Source organism: Hyperolius riggenbachi, chromosome 3 (genome assembly GCF_040937935.1).
Source record: "Hyperolius riggenbachi isolate aHypRig1 chromosome 3, aHypRig1.pri, whole genome shotgun sequence".
NCBI lineage: Eukaryota > Metazoa > Chordata > Amphibia > Anura > Hyperoliidae > Hyperolius > Hyperolius riggenbachi.
Window position 1 is genome coordinate 441,716,188 of NC_090648.1, and position 15,222 is coordinate 441,731,409.

Here is a 15,222-nt window from a genome sequence, read left to right on the forward strand (position 1 = left end):
TTAAAGCAATGTAGGCCTCCAATTTAGCAATTAAATGTGATTTCTGCCCTTACGCTGTGCATCAAATCCAGATTTTCCCCCGAGACTTTTGTCGTGTATCCCACTCCGCCATGCCCCCCTCCAGGTGTTAGACCCCTTGAGGCATCTTTTCCATCACTTTTGTGGCCAGCATAAATGTTTCTAGTTTTCAAAGTTTGCCTCCCCATTGAAGTCTATTGCGGTTTGCGAAAGTTTGCGCGAACCGAACTTTTGCGGAAGTTTGTGTTGGCGGTACGTGAAACGAAAATTGGAGGTTCGAGCCATCTCTAGTTAGCAGTACTCACAGTGATGAAGGCCAACTTATGAAGTTGTTTGTGGGCTCTGCTGCAATTAAAGATTGGATTCCATGGCTCCCCCAAGGTTAATATACTTGTTATTACTGTATTTTAACATTTAATACAGAGTTGATGGTATGTATATAGAGCAGGGTATAGTACTGTATAATCTAGGCCTATTTTTAACATTGAGTCTCAAGCAACCAGAAAGCACACTTGTCCAGCATCAGCTGATCCCCATCGGTGCTGGATAACCGAGACTCTACTGTGTATATTGTGACATGAAAGCAATTTGTACACGCAGGCTTGGAATATAAATTATTCATGGTCTCAGTGTATCTGGCAGCATATCCGAGTTTTTCTGGCAACAGTAAAAGGACACTGTTATTTCTTTAGAGATGTCATAGTCACTAAATGGAATTTTGGAAGCTATTTGTTAAGATTGGCAAGGTTCAGGATTACAGCTTAGTCATTTCTGGAACAATATAAGCTTTCGTGCTATGTGGTGTTCATGGTTTTACAACCAAAACATTTTCAGAATTCCAGAATAATATACGTAGAGAGCAAAGACATTTAAGGTGCATCCTTACTTCTGTCCAGGTAAAACCCAGATCCACACAAGGCCGGATTTATACTTTTTGTACCTCTAGGCCAAGTGTGTTGTGGCTCCGCTTTCATGTGCTGCAGAGCCCCTCCCATTCAATGTGCAGCCCCCTCTTCCATGTACAGCAGCCCCTCTCCTTCATTAACAGCAACCTTGGGAATATGTTTCCCTTTTTCCCCTGTGTTGCTCCCCAATCTCAGCCTCCTATTTCATATGTAGCAAGTCCTATTTCATGTCCAGGTGCTCCATTGGACTGCAGCCACACAAGGCCCAGGCCTTTGTGGCCATTCCAGAAATCTGGCCCAGGACCTACAATACATTAGCCACCATTTCTATAGCCCATCGTCTTCTACCAGTATTCAGTTCTCATTAGCTGTTATTAAAAAAAAATAGCACCATGAGCATGGTTGGGTGTGACTGTACTAGTCATACTCACTTTCATCAACTTTCTTCAGGGCAAGAGAGAAGGGATGACATTTCCACACAGTCTATGAAGTAGAACATTGTAATGTATATACTCAAATATAGGTCGACCTCGTGCATAAGTCGACCCCAATATTTGATCCTCTTAAAGGGACTCCGAGCAGTGCAGACAATATGGAAAGATGCATATCATTTTAAAGCTCTCTCTCCTCTTTCCAATGATATATAAACCGCCTCCCTACGCATTTTAGTTTTCACTATTTTCGCGATTGAAATTGCCGCGGCCGCAATTTCAATCGCGAAAATAGAGAAAACTAAAAGGTGTAGGGCGACGATTTAGGTGTCGCCAGAAAGAGGAGAAAGAGAGCTTTAAAATGATATCCATCTTTCCATAGTTACTTGTATTACACAGGACGACACGTTCCCCAGTGTCAGAAGCTCCATTCAGCAAAATGGAGCTGCTGACTTTAGGAAAAAGTCGCCCTGTGTAATACAATGTAACTATGGAAAGATGGATATCATTTTAAAGCTCTCTTTCTCCTCCTCTCTTTCTCTTTCTCCTCTTTCTGGCAACACCTAAATCGCCGCCCTACGCCTTTTAGTTTTCTTTATTTTCGCGATTGAAATCGCGGCCGCAGCAATTTCAATCACAAAAATAGCGAAAACTAAAAGGCGTAGGGAGGCGGTTTATATATCATTGGAAAGAGGAGAAAGAGAGCTTTAAAATGATATGCATCTTTCCATAGTTTCTGCACTGCTCGGAGTCCCTTTAAGCTGGAATGTTTTGATTACTCAAGTATAAGTCGACCCAGGAAAGTGTGCCAATATGGATTGATCACCGGACGATTGATCATAGGATTCGATTGTTATAATTGATAGAAAACTGAATAGTTCACATTGGACGATCAATTGTCCAGGGTATTATATCAATAATGGCCCCCTTTAAAGGATACCTTAGCGCTAAATATATTTACAAAAAGACACCTGCTGTGTATGGGGATTTGTGCAGAGGCTTATCGCACCTCCTATGCCCTGGTGTCACCCTCTGTTCTCTGCCAATTTACTCCGTTTTGTATTGCTGGTTGGCGTGGTCGGTGCCTTCCAACCCAGATATATGGTACTACACTGCGCATGCGCAGTATGTCCGCTTGGGTGCCTTGCGACCCTGCTGCCCGCTTACATCATACAGAGTGACTGGAGAGCGCAGTCACAAGGCGCCTAAGCAGGCCTACTATGCTAGCATGTCTGGGTAGGGCAGAACCAACTGGCCTGACCAGCAATACAGAACAGGGCAACTTGGCGGAGAATGGAGGGCGATGCTGGGGCACGGGAGGTATCCTTTTTTAAATATATTTGAGCTAATGAATCCTTTAAGGATACATTGTTTTATGTGTTGTTTTTAGATGTCCCTTAGATTGACCCTTCATGATCTCCATACATTTTACCCACACTGTGCTGCTGTTAATAAGTTAATACATAACATTAACAGCAGCACAGTGTTGGAAACATGCTTGCAGATCAAAAGGGGTTCATTTCTCCAGGTATCTTGCCTCAGTACTGGCTAGGATGGGTACCTGTAATGCTGCTCTCTCTCCCCAACGCTGCACAGTGATGATGTCACTGTAACAGCAGCAGCACTGACACTTCGGGGGGAGCGGCACTGGGCTGGGCACTGTACTGGCTGGCGGCGGCTGGCGGGGGAGGAGCTTCAATTGCAGCCGGTGTACTATTTAAAAATGCTGCATGGGCCAGGACAAGAGCAGCTTTTGATGGCCGGAACGGGGGCTTTTGAGTGGCTCCTCTTCCCGCAGACTAGTGCAGACACTCTCCCCGCAGACACCCTTAGGTATGACAACGGGGGCAGTGTGCGGTAGTGAGTGGCTCCCTCCCCACAGCCAGCAGGTGTTGGGGTATCACATTATGTCAGGAGGAGACCCATCTTGCAGGGGGGAGCAAGATTACAGCGGCCAGGGGGCAGAACAATGCAGGTGGACACATTCTGCAGCCAGCTGGCAGCATTACAGGTGGCAGAAAGGACAGCAGAGAGACGCTTAATGCTCGGCTACAAGTCAGAAATTTAGGTCTGACTAGAGTATAAGTCGGCCCCCTTACTTCACTTCAGTAGATCAGACCTACATTTCTTGGCTTATAGTCGAGTATACAGTATGCTAGTTATGACACTGATTAAAGTGGAATTACAGTCAACATTTCCCCTTTTCTTTTAATACATTTGCCACAGTAGCATACCTACTGCAAAAGGCTTCTGCTTAAAGAAACTGCCTGAAATTGTTAATAATAATTTCTTTTACTTTGCCCCAAAGCCTGGGCAGTGGCTCTCATAGCAGTGCAGGAGATCAGTCTTTGGAAAGCAACAGATGTAAACTTTGGAGACATCTTATCTGAAGTAGAACTGCTGCTTGGATATGACATATACCTACATATAAAATTAAAAGTATACTATAGTTTTAATTCCGTGATCGGTCCACTACAAGATTCCTTCTCCAGTGTTTAAGGTTCATACAAGTGCAGAGATTGCCTCTTACACACAGTTTTAATAATAGTAACTTCTTTTTCTAATAGGAAAACTTTTCCTGTCGGGTAGTTTGTTAAATGTGGTACTTGGGATTTATGGGATTTATGTGGTCTGCTGCAATGCCTGCAAGCTACAATATGTGGGATGCACCACCCGGGCCAATTAGGTTACTCAGTGTGGAGCACAACAGGGTGTATTGGTTGACACTGACTATCTTGGAGGTATTCAAACATTTTGCTAAAAGCCATGGGGGTATCATGGAAGGTTTTTCATTATAGAGATTGGAGAGGGTCCTATTGACTAAGAGTGGTGAGGATCTACAACTCAAAACATTTGAGGGGGGAGGTCAAATAGCTCTTTGATTTGGGGCAAACCTGGCGGTTTGAATGCTTGTGTGGGTTTTATATATTTTTTATTTGTCTCACTTGTTTACCAGTCTTCCTTCCCTGTGATGGAGCATGTACCATCTTCCATGGTTTATTTTTATATCCCTTTGTTGTCTATTCAATTATATGATCTTAATGTAAATCAGTGTGCATATTCCCTGTTCCTTGCATTCACGTGTGTGTGGTGTGTGTGTGTGTGTTGTGTGTGTGTGTTTATCAAGGTGTGGGCATATGTTGTTGGGTAAGGACCGATGGCCCCCATACATGATAGCTCTTTTTTAATGTTTAATCTGCCGGTTGAATATATAAACAAGATTTCTTGATTTTTAACCCACCTCTATGGATTTTCTTTTGAAGTTTATTAAATAGCATTGAGCCTGCTTTATCTCCACCATGAAATGTTTCTGTTAACTTTAGCCTATCGTACGGTTGAGAGGTTTATTCTCTAGGTATACATACTATAGGAGAAGATAATTTGTGATTTTTACACAAAGTTAAAGGCAATTGGGATACATACACAGGAATAAGAATGTAGGAGACTGTTATTCCAAACTGTATTTTCACTATAGTGTCTTTAAAAAAAAAAAAAAAAAAACACCACATGTTTTTCTGGAAGAATTTTTTATTTATTTTTTTCCAAAGAAAAGCAATATAAATATTATTGTATAAAACTTGCGTGTATTACATTGACATAGTCTATTTATGGGTATAAGAAGGGTGAAAGCATATTTATAATCGTTAAGTACAGTTCAAGTTAGACACAATGAAAAGTTGGTGGGTAAGTTGAATGAACATTTATATCACAAACACACACAGAAAAATACAAGGAGAATTAAAATACTGCGACCCACAAGATAGATACAGGGATGGAAGGATCACATTAGAACTATATTACAGATACTAGTTATTCTACAATGGAGGTTGTATTAAAAAGTAAATCAAACCAGCAGAAAAAAATTGTCACCTACCGCTTGGTTATTTGTGTGACTGTCTTATTCCTCAGTATTACAAGCTGTATGAATGGATATTGTGTAATCACCCATGTGAAGGGTGACGAGTCGTTTCTGGTGCCTCAGGCTGAGGCCACGTAACAGACATTGGCATAGATGGTTTGTATATATAGTGCTTTCATACCGTATTACTGTAAGCAGGCAGTGCAATATCAATGTCAAGCAGCAAGCTGAAGGACACAATGATTTACTGCTCAAGGCATCAAAAAATTATATGCCTAAAAAAAAATCCAAAAAAGATCATGTTAGCAATACAGATTAAAAAATAGAGAGAACCCTTTTTGCTATAATTACTTGAGTGCATTTAAAGGGAATGTACAGTGCTGGACTTTTTTCATCTGTAATTTATTTATTGGGTTTAATACTAAGAAATAATCAATCAAAAGTTGTGTTATTAATCAGGAAAAAACAAAAATATTACAAATGAATCTTTTTTTTTTTTAATGTTGTGTAGGCAAGGTATTTCATTACCTAGTCTACAATAGACATAACAATTGCATTTTACTTGAAGTGAATATTGGGAAAAAAAAACCCTAGGGATTTTATGGGGTGTAAAAAAAATATATTTTGCAGTACAATACAATCGATTGCTGTGGATGACTGACTTATATAGGTAAGAAGTTAATGCCAGGAATCTACCAGGTTAAAGAACAGGGGATTTACCTACCCCTTAAGTAATCCAGGGATCTACAACAAAGATCACAGACTCAACTAGTTCATAGCAACCACTGTTCAAAGAGAAACCAGCACAACGTTTCAGGCGGGAATACCCTTTCTTATGCATCTCAACAGTTGAGATAGGCACTTGAGATAGAGAGTTCCAGCCTAAAACATTATATCTATTTTCTTGGAATTATACTTGCTATGAAGCAGCTGGACTTGTAAGTGCTGCTTAAAATTCCAGTTAAGCCAGTGACCTTTGTTGCAGTTCCCTAAAAGATGGCCATCCCAAGAGACCACGCCCAGCTTATCTGGATGGTGTAATGGTTAAGGGCTCTACCTCTGACACAGGAGACCAGGGTTCAAATCTCGGCTCTGTCTGTTCAGTAGGAGACCTTTGGCAAGTCTCCCTAACACTGCTACTGCCTATAGAGCGCGCCCTAGTGGCTGCTGCTCTGGCGCTTTGAGTCCGCCAGGAGAAAAGCGCGATATAAATGTTATTTGTCTTGTCTTTGTCTTTGTCTTGGTAATCAACTCCACCTGGGGCTGAATCCATACACAAAGGACTCCAAAGAGTGACATTCCTCTCATCAGTGGACCAGAGGTGTTACTGAATGGATACCTAGCCACTGAAATGGACATTTTGGTGCAGAGAAATGGGCAAGTTATTTTCCATACTTCTTAAAGAATCATTAAGTGGGGCATCTTGATAAATAATATTTTTTTATCTATTGTGGAATATCACTTTAATCGTCAGCTACTAAGTCTTGGCTTCTGATTAGAGTCTTAAAGCAGGAACTCAAAATATTTTTTTCTTTACAAAACATCCCAGTCAGGTCAGCTTATTAAGCTTAAAAAAGTCTGAACAAAACATTCATTTGTAACATTTCATATGTTCCTATTAAAAAACCCTTTCAAATGTTTTAGTACTAAACACAATAAATAAAACAAACATATTAGTCATACACTATACATTCTCTCTAGTGTTTTGATGTGACTGTACAGAGAACCTGGATTGTAGGCAATATGGTATAAAACTCAAAACAGAAAAGTGGTCATTAAAACAATCTAAGGGTGTGCCAATGACTCTTAGCAGCTACCATACGTCACATGTAAAAATAAATAAAAAAAGAATACATAGAAATAAAAATAAAAAATAAAATAGGGGGTACATGTCTTATATAAATGTTATGCAGCCAGTGTTAAAAAATATCTACACACTTCAAGACTTAGTATTTTTTTTTCTTTTTTTTTGTCTATACACTATATTGTGGTCCGACTGGCATTTTATTTGTACAAGATTTTTATATTCTATGTGTACTATCACTTTTTGGGAAACATTGTCGAGTCAGAATATGATACTGTAATGTTGGAAGGGTTTTAAGACTGCATCAGAGTAGCAAAAAAAATATATTGAATTAACAAATAAGTTTATAAATACAAGTTGCTCCCAGCTGTAAGCAGTGTTCAGCAAGATAACTGGCAATAAAATTCTCCATCTGATTTTGGACCAGCCCAGCATTCCTTATAACGCCTCCATATCAGCTCTACTTAATTTTTTAAAACTTAGTTCCAGGCCGTGATTAGACAGGATCATTTTTTTAATCAGTCTTGATAAAGAATTGACATAACCCCATGCTGGATACATACATGCAAAAAGAAATAAAAATGTAGAAATGCAGATTGGACGTGATTAACACACATGCATTTCAAAGTGCACATAATTCATTTCTTCTTTCTTCCTTGCGGGCTCAGGGAAATTTACCTGCTACTTAATATCTGCACAGCAGTTTTCCAATATCAATGAATGCCTCTCTGATCAAAAAGATTTTGCACCTTTTTGTTTTCCTTTTTAGGGAAAAAAAACAGAGCAACGATAGTTATCATAAAAATTCCAATTTTCATATTTTACCCTTTTTTTTTTAATTCCTTTTTTGGCCCTTTGTGAAGTCAATTACATATCTATGAAAATAACACCTTATCCTCCAAAACCAAGTATAAACATATCTATATTTATATATATATATTATTAAATTTCTCCAATGTGATAGAAGAAAAAAGAAAAAAAAAACAGTAAAAATGCAGAATGGTTAACAAAGCTCAAAATATTTCATATTTTCTCTGTCACTGATAAATCATAAATCACTACTTAGCTGTCCGCATATATATATACTAGAGAAGGTTTCGCTACCAGCAAAGATAAATCCTAACAGAATGTAAACAGCATACATCATTGGTTAAAAAAAGAAGGACCTTTCAATGCACGGTAACCATACCAATAGAAACCATTGGCTTACATTGTACAGGACACGCCTTATCAGTGTCCACACTAGTATTTGCAATCGTAAGCTCCAATAGCAGATAGGACACTGTCACTGGCCCTCATAATGACTAATATGACCAATTGAAGACATTATCCTCTCTTGTTGTGGATAAAACATTCTTTCTGGGATTTTGGTTATGGGGAAGATCTCAGACATTCCTGCCCTGTAGGTTTAACACGTGTTGCGATATATTTTTATTTCTTTTCTTTTTTGCCAGATTTCTTCTTGTTCCCTGAAGGTCCTTTGTTGTTTCGTTTTCCATCAGCATTAGTAAGCGTTGTTGTCGTTCCTGGAATGTAGATGTTTTGTCTGTAGTCAGGGACGTGCTGTAGAGTGAACTGTGGTCCATAGCGAGCACTGAGCCCCATTGCATTTGGTACTCCAGCAGCAGAGGTTCCTTCAGCAGCCTCTGTGGTAGGGTAAGAATAAAGCCATCAGTTAATCTATATTGAAATGAAAGCTAAACTTTTTGATGAAAAATATGCTAGTGCTACACAAACAATTGGGTAAAATGTGTCTTTACATTTCAGTCTACAGCCAGCTATGATTTTCAAGACATGTCAAATAAGTCAAAACAACTAAAGCAGATCAGAGCCACCCACATCACCACTTCCTGTTCGGGTGCTTAAAATACCCCTGAACTGAGAGTGGTTCTGTTCAGGCAAATATGTGTGTGTAAAGGAGGTAGTTTGACATGCATTACAGCACCCTTCTTACCTCTCTGCACCCCAAAATCCTACCCTTAAATATTAATCAAAAGAGAGTCAGCGCCCCGCTGTTTGTGCCTAGCCTAGATGGTCCTTTGGGTTCACAGTAATGGAGGTGCATGATCAGGTTGGACACAAAAGGAGGAGGACCCTGCCCAAAGGCTTACAATCTAAAAGGAGAGGTAGGGACACAAGACTGTGACTATGGTAGGATTAGAGTGTGAGCTCCTCTGAGGACAGTCAGTGACATGACTTTGTACTCTATAATGTGCTGCAGAAAATGTCAGTGCTATATAAATACATAATAATATGGTAGGACATTAGGCTATGACTATGGTAGGATTAGATTGTGAGCTCCTTTGAGGACAGTCAGTGACATGGCTATCTACTCTGCAATGTGCTGCAGAAAATGTCAGTGCTATATAAATACATAATAATAATAATATGGTAGGACATTAGACTATGACTGTGGTAGGATTAGAGTGTGAGCTCCTCTGAGTACAGTCGGTGACATGACTATGTACTCTGTAAAGTGTTGCAGAGGAAGTCAGTGCTATATAAATACATAATAATAATATGGTAGGACATTAGACTATGACTATGGTAGGATTAGAGTGTGAGCTCCTCTGAGTACAGTCGGTGACATGACTATGTACTCTGTAATGTGCTGCAGAGGATGTCAGTGCTATATAAATACATAATAATAATATGGTAGGACATTAGACTATGACTATGGTAGCAGTAGAGTGTGAGCTCCTCTGAGGACAGTCGGTGACATGACTATGTACTCTGTAATGTGCTGCAGAGGATGTCAGCACTATACAAAGGCTTTATGATAATATGGGAAACCTTTGTGAGTTCCAGAGGACAGTAAAAATGAGAGAGGGAGAAAGGGGGGGGGGGGGAGAGAAAGTGGAGGAAAGGATAGAGGGCACATGATGAGGGATTAAGACAGACAGGGAACAAGATGAGAAAGAGGGTAGGTAAAAGGACAGAAATAGACCTCAAGATGATAGAGCAAGACAGGGGGAATGAGATAGGAAGAAAGTGAAAAGAGTGGAGGAGGGAAGGAGACGTTACACATGTGGAGTTACTGGGAATGGGTAATAAATCACGCAAGATATGACAAAACATGCAGCAGCATCTGGAGAGTCAGCTTATCTATACAGCTACTGGACTTCATTACAGGTCAGTGTGAAAGAAGGACGTCTGTCACATACCCGTGTCTGTTTCTCTACCGCTGCCTGGGCCCCTCCGCACAATCAGCGAGTGATCAGCTCAAGTCGCCTCTCATTCACTAACTTCCTCTTCGCTGCGTTGTATACACAAAGCTGCAGACCATCAGCAGCGTGGTGGCTCAGTCATTAGAGTGTGCGCTGCTCAGTGATGACAGCAGTATACCGGAAGTGGGCACCGCTCGCTCTCTCATCACTGTGAGCCACTGCGTGTATGCAGTCAGTGCAGTCAGCAAGGGGAGGCGAGCAATGCTACTGTTACATACAGGCCAGCGGTACAGGGTACAAGTGAACAGCTAACTTTGAAGCTGCAATGTCGCCCTAACTCAAGCCCCGCCCTAGGCCACGGCCTATGTGGACTGCCCACAAATCCGGCCCTGCATATCCTACTTGATCCCTCTTTCCCTCTCATTGCAATGTAATGTAAACCGAGCCTAATGCAGAAAATATAGGAAATGTAGGCTGGTATCTATTCTTCATCATATTTTAAGAGTCACATGGTCACTCGTCACTGACCCACACAGTAGCAGCAGCCAGAGAAGAGATAATAAGTTGTACTGCATTTTGAAGCACACTTGGCCACTGAAAGAGATATTCTGTCGACCACATTGCTTCGGCCCCATCTACACGATACGACTCTTTGTGCGATTCGATTACGATTCTATTTACGATCCGATTAAATCCGACATGTCCGATCGGGATTCGATTCAATTCAATTTGATTTGCCATTGTTTTGCAATAGCAAATCGAATCGAATCCCAATCGAACATGTCGGATTTAATCGGATCGTAAATTGAATCGTAATTGAATCACACAAAGAATCGTATCGTGTAGATTGGGCTTTCTACACACAGTTTATATCCATTTATTTTGATTGCCTTATTCTGTTTGGGTTTTATGTGCTTTAGGTGAGGTCTTACCACAAACTTGTCTTTTAATCATGTCAATATTTACCTATGTCTGTATTGTGAAGAACAGGCCAACATAAAGTGATTTTTTATTCAACAGAGGAATTTCCTTTCTTGCCACAGTAATGCTTTGCTCAGCATTACTGAGAGAATGTGAAAATGTGAATGTGCAACATTGTGCCAAGGTTCTGTTTGTAGTGTATTTTCCAGAAAGGGATCTACTAGATCTTTCCACTGGCAGATTATATTGTATCAAACACTTTTTTTTACAGATGCAATGCCAGTTCTCTAATAAAGTCATAGCTATATGGCTTGTTGTAATATGAGATAAACTTTACTTGGTTTATGGTTTGGAGCACAATTCTACACACTCATATTTAAGAGTGAATGTTATTGTAAGCTTACAGATTGCAAATACGTTTTGTAGCAAATATAAAATGTCAACAAGACTGGCTACACTTTTTAAAGCAGTCTGGAACCTTAAGTCCATAGGTATTGCAGTTGCTTAGGCACCTTTGCTGACGTGTCTGCTCTCTCTAGCCACTAGGGGCTGCTGTTGGTAGACTAGAGATGGGTTGCTCATTCAGAACAACAAAGAACATATCTTCTATCCCACAGCAGCCATACTAGTGGCTGGAGGACATAGGAATAGACTTTTATCAGTGAGGCATAGCCTGGCGCATAGCTTTGTACAGCATTGATAAGTATGTAACTTAGAGGATGCACGTGGCTATGTGCCAGAAGCAGGTGCTTACGTGCCTGGGGGGAGGACTTAAAAGATACAGACCTGGCAAGCCTTTGTTTCACTCAAAGGGGATCCATCTAATTTCTAATTTGGACTGTATAGTCTCTTTAACCTGCACTAACTTCTTTTAACCCCAAACCACTAAGACTACTTACTTATGAGGGTAGGGTGTTCCTAAACTTCAGATCACAGAGATTATCTGGTGCTGAAGACAACTGCTCTGCCATGGTTGTGCTGGGGTAGGAGAGATGGAAAGCTTTCCAACAAAGATGCAGACAACTGTTTAAGGGACCACTATCGTGAAAAAAGTAGGCAGTTAAAATCTGTTAGAACTGACAGGTTTTGGGCCAGTGCATCTCCTCACACCTGACAAAATAGTGTGCAAGTGAATAGGGAGGCTGGCTGGTATCTTACTATTTTGGCAGTTAAACTGCTGTCCAGGAAATGCTGTTGAAAACAAAGAAAACCCTGAGAATCATCCATGAGGAGATGGACTGGCCCAAAACCTGTCAGTTCTGTCAGATTTTAACTGCCTACTTTTTTCGCAATAGTGGTCCTTTAAACCTACAAATGGTCTCAACCCTTTTCAAACTGCTGTCTATTTAGACAGGTGAAATGAACCCCTTTATTTTCTATTTCAATAATGCCTTCAACTATGACAGGAAGTGAGATTCCCCCCCCCCCCCAGTGAGGACAGCAATAACAGTAATAGACCTAACCCTTCTGGCAGTCCTGCTGATCTTTCTGATCAGTAGCATCTTAATCACTCACCTAAAACAAGCATGCAGCCAGATTTTAGTCAGAAACACCTGATCTGCTGCATGCTTGTTCACGGTCTATGGCTGAAAGTATTAGAGGCAGGAGATCAGCAGGACAGCCAAGCAATGTGCATTGTTTAAAGGAAATAAATATGGCAGCTTCCATATGTCTCTCACCTTGTGTGAGAAGCAGTATTTATCTAAAGCAGTACATTTTCTGGATCAGTGGAAGTCAGTTTATCTGAGCTTGTACAATCTAGATTCTGTGTTAGTCATTCTTCATATATCTATAGAGATTACGTAAAAATGTCTAAAAAGATCTGCTCACCTCATGGAAAACAATAGAGTTAAATCACTACACATGACGTAACCTCTACTTAGAGGGAATGATCAGCAGACGTGGCAGTGATAATGCATGCACATGTTTTATCACATTATGCCGGAATCCACCCACAGTTTATACCAAGCTGCAGGAATTCTCAACTCTGGGCATCAAGGAATTAGCACATTACGTAATGCTTCCTTCTTCCATAGGTGTTTGCAAAGTTTAAAAGGTATTTCAACATATACAATAAATAAAAGTGAGCTCATTTCTGCATATTCATTTCTTTTTCCATGTATTTTGTACTGGAGCCTCTGAGTCATTCACTCCCTCTTTACAGGCTCTGTGCTTGGTCAAGTTCATGACTTGGAAAATACTGAGGGCTCTTCCACATTAGACAATGCGTGCAGGAGACGTTTCCGGCACACGTTGAATAGGCTGCGGCGTGTTATCGGGATGTAGCGGTGCGACACTGAGTAGCGGCAGTAGTAATTAATTCATCCGATGGGAGAACGCTGATTCTTGATGATAAAATGCTCCCGGGTGCGTTGTACTGCAACACATCTAAATGCAGCGTTGGGTATGAAAGGTTAACTGAAAGTCTATGAACTTTCATTTTACCTTGGTTAACGCAAAGTATCGACTTTGCGTTAAAACGCTGAAAATGGGCTCTAGTGTGAAAGAGCCCTGAGGCCATATATCATGTATCTTTGCCTGATGTAGATTTATGTTTGTATGGTTTTTTGTTGGCATTTGTCTTTTTCATTCAATAATCACCTTTGCAAACTAGAAAATACTTGTTTTGAAAAATCAGTATAAGGGATTTTTAAAAGGATCACAATCATAAAACAACACTTCTAGAATGGCCACATACACAGATAGATGTGGGCACTGTACAGAATTACATTGCCCACTAAACCTAAACAACTTAATATGTCAACAATGTCAATGTTTCATCCGCAGACTTGATATTAGCAGATTGCATCTAGCATGTTATATGAGGAAGCTTAAAGGGAGTTAAGAATAATTTCAATTTGTCTGGCATGCGGTGTTTACAAAGCCCGCTTTAAGTACACAGCTTATAAAGGATTATATAACAAGACAAAAGGCAATGCTCAGATACACCATGGTCTAGCATAGCAACTACCAGCACAAAATCATCTTGCAGTTTTATGATTGGTCTAAATTAATTCTAGAGGGCTGTCATTGGCTGCCACTGGTACTGGCCTGTACATATCACCGTTTATTTTTCATACTAAATTACTTGGATATCATTGGAATTGTAGCAGTATAAGCGAATTAGAACTACAAAGTAAATAAATGTATTTTTCTAAGTAATAACACCTACGGTATGTTTCCAGAGCTTTGTTGTGTTTAGTCTGCAAGCAGGACAAGACCACTATCACGAAAATCATAACATTCAAAATACATGTAAACACATACAAATAAGAAGTATGTTTCTTCCAGAGTAAAATGAGCCATAAATTACTTTTCTCCTATGTTGCTGTCACTTACAGTAGGTAGTAGAAATCTGACATTACTGACAGGTTTTGAAGTAGTCCATCTCTTCAGGAAGGTATTCTCTGCATGGCCTTTATTCTTTATAATGACAACCTTCCCTTGAAAAGGATTTATACAAAGATGCTGGCCAGCCTCCCTGCTCACTGCACACTATTTTTGGCAGTTGGACGGAGCAACTGCCATTCACTAAGTACTTTTGAAAATAAAGAAAATCCTGAGAACCTCTCATGAGGAGATGGTCTAGTCCTCGACCTGTCAATGCTGTTAAATTTCTACTATCTAGAGTAAGTGACAGCAACATAGGAGAAAAGTAATTTATGTCTCATTTTATTCTGGAAGAAACGTACTTCATATTTGTATGTGTCTGCATGTATTTAGAATTTTATGATTTTCATGATAGTGGTCATTTAATGTTTTTTTTTTTGTAATTTGCAAGTAGCAATGTGTATAGTTGGGTGATACACAACACATTATCAGAAATGTTTTTTTCAGCATTGAACACTGGCGTACTGACGTGGTCCGGAGAGGAATCTGGGCACAAAAGAATTGTGTCCACCTTTGCCTATTTATTTAGTAAATAGTAAAAAGAGCAAAGTATGAAAATGTACTTTAACTGTTGGTGTCTTTCTTAAAAAATGTAAAAAGATAAATAGGGTTAGTTTTGTTTTCTTTAGGGAGCTTAATCGGTGTGCCATAAATTGTTTTATCATTGACTGCAGAAGATAAGTAGTGTGCAAATTAAATTAATATAAAGATGTGGATTTAAAAAACT

The 15,222-nt window shown here is 39.9% G+C and overlaps 1 protein-coding gene across 1 annotated transcript in view; it reads right to left on the reverse strand.

The window, feature by feature from the left end:
* Window positions 1-6,649: 6,649 nt before the first annotated feature.
* The window catches only part of LOC137562392 (protocadherin gamma-B1-like), a 219,965-nt gene continuing 211,392 nt past the window's right edge, over window positions 6,650-15,222 (reverse strand). The window contains exon 7 of the mRNA XM_068273730.1: window positions 6,650-8,663. Within this exon, the coding sequence (XP_068129831.1) occupies window positions 8,449-8,663 (215 nt within the window). The 3' untranslated portion in view covers window positions 6,650-8,448. The remainder of the gene's footprint in view (window positions 8,664-15,222) is intronic.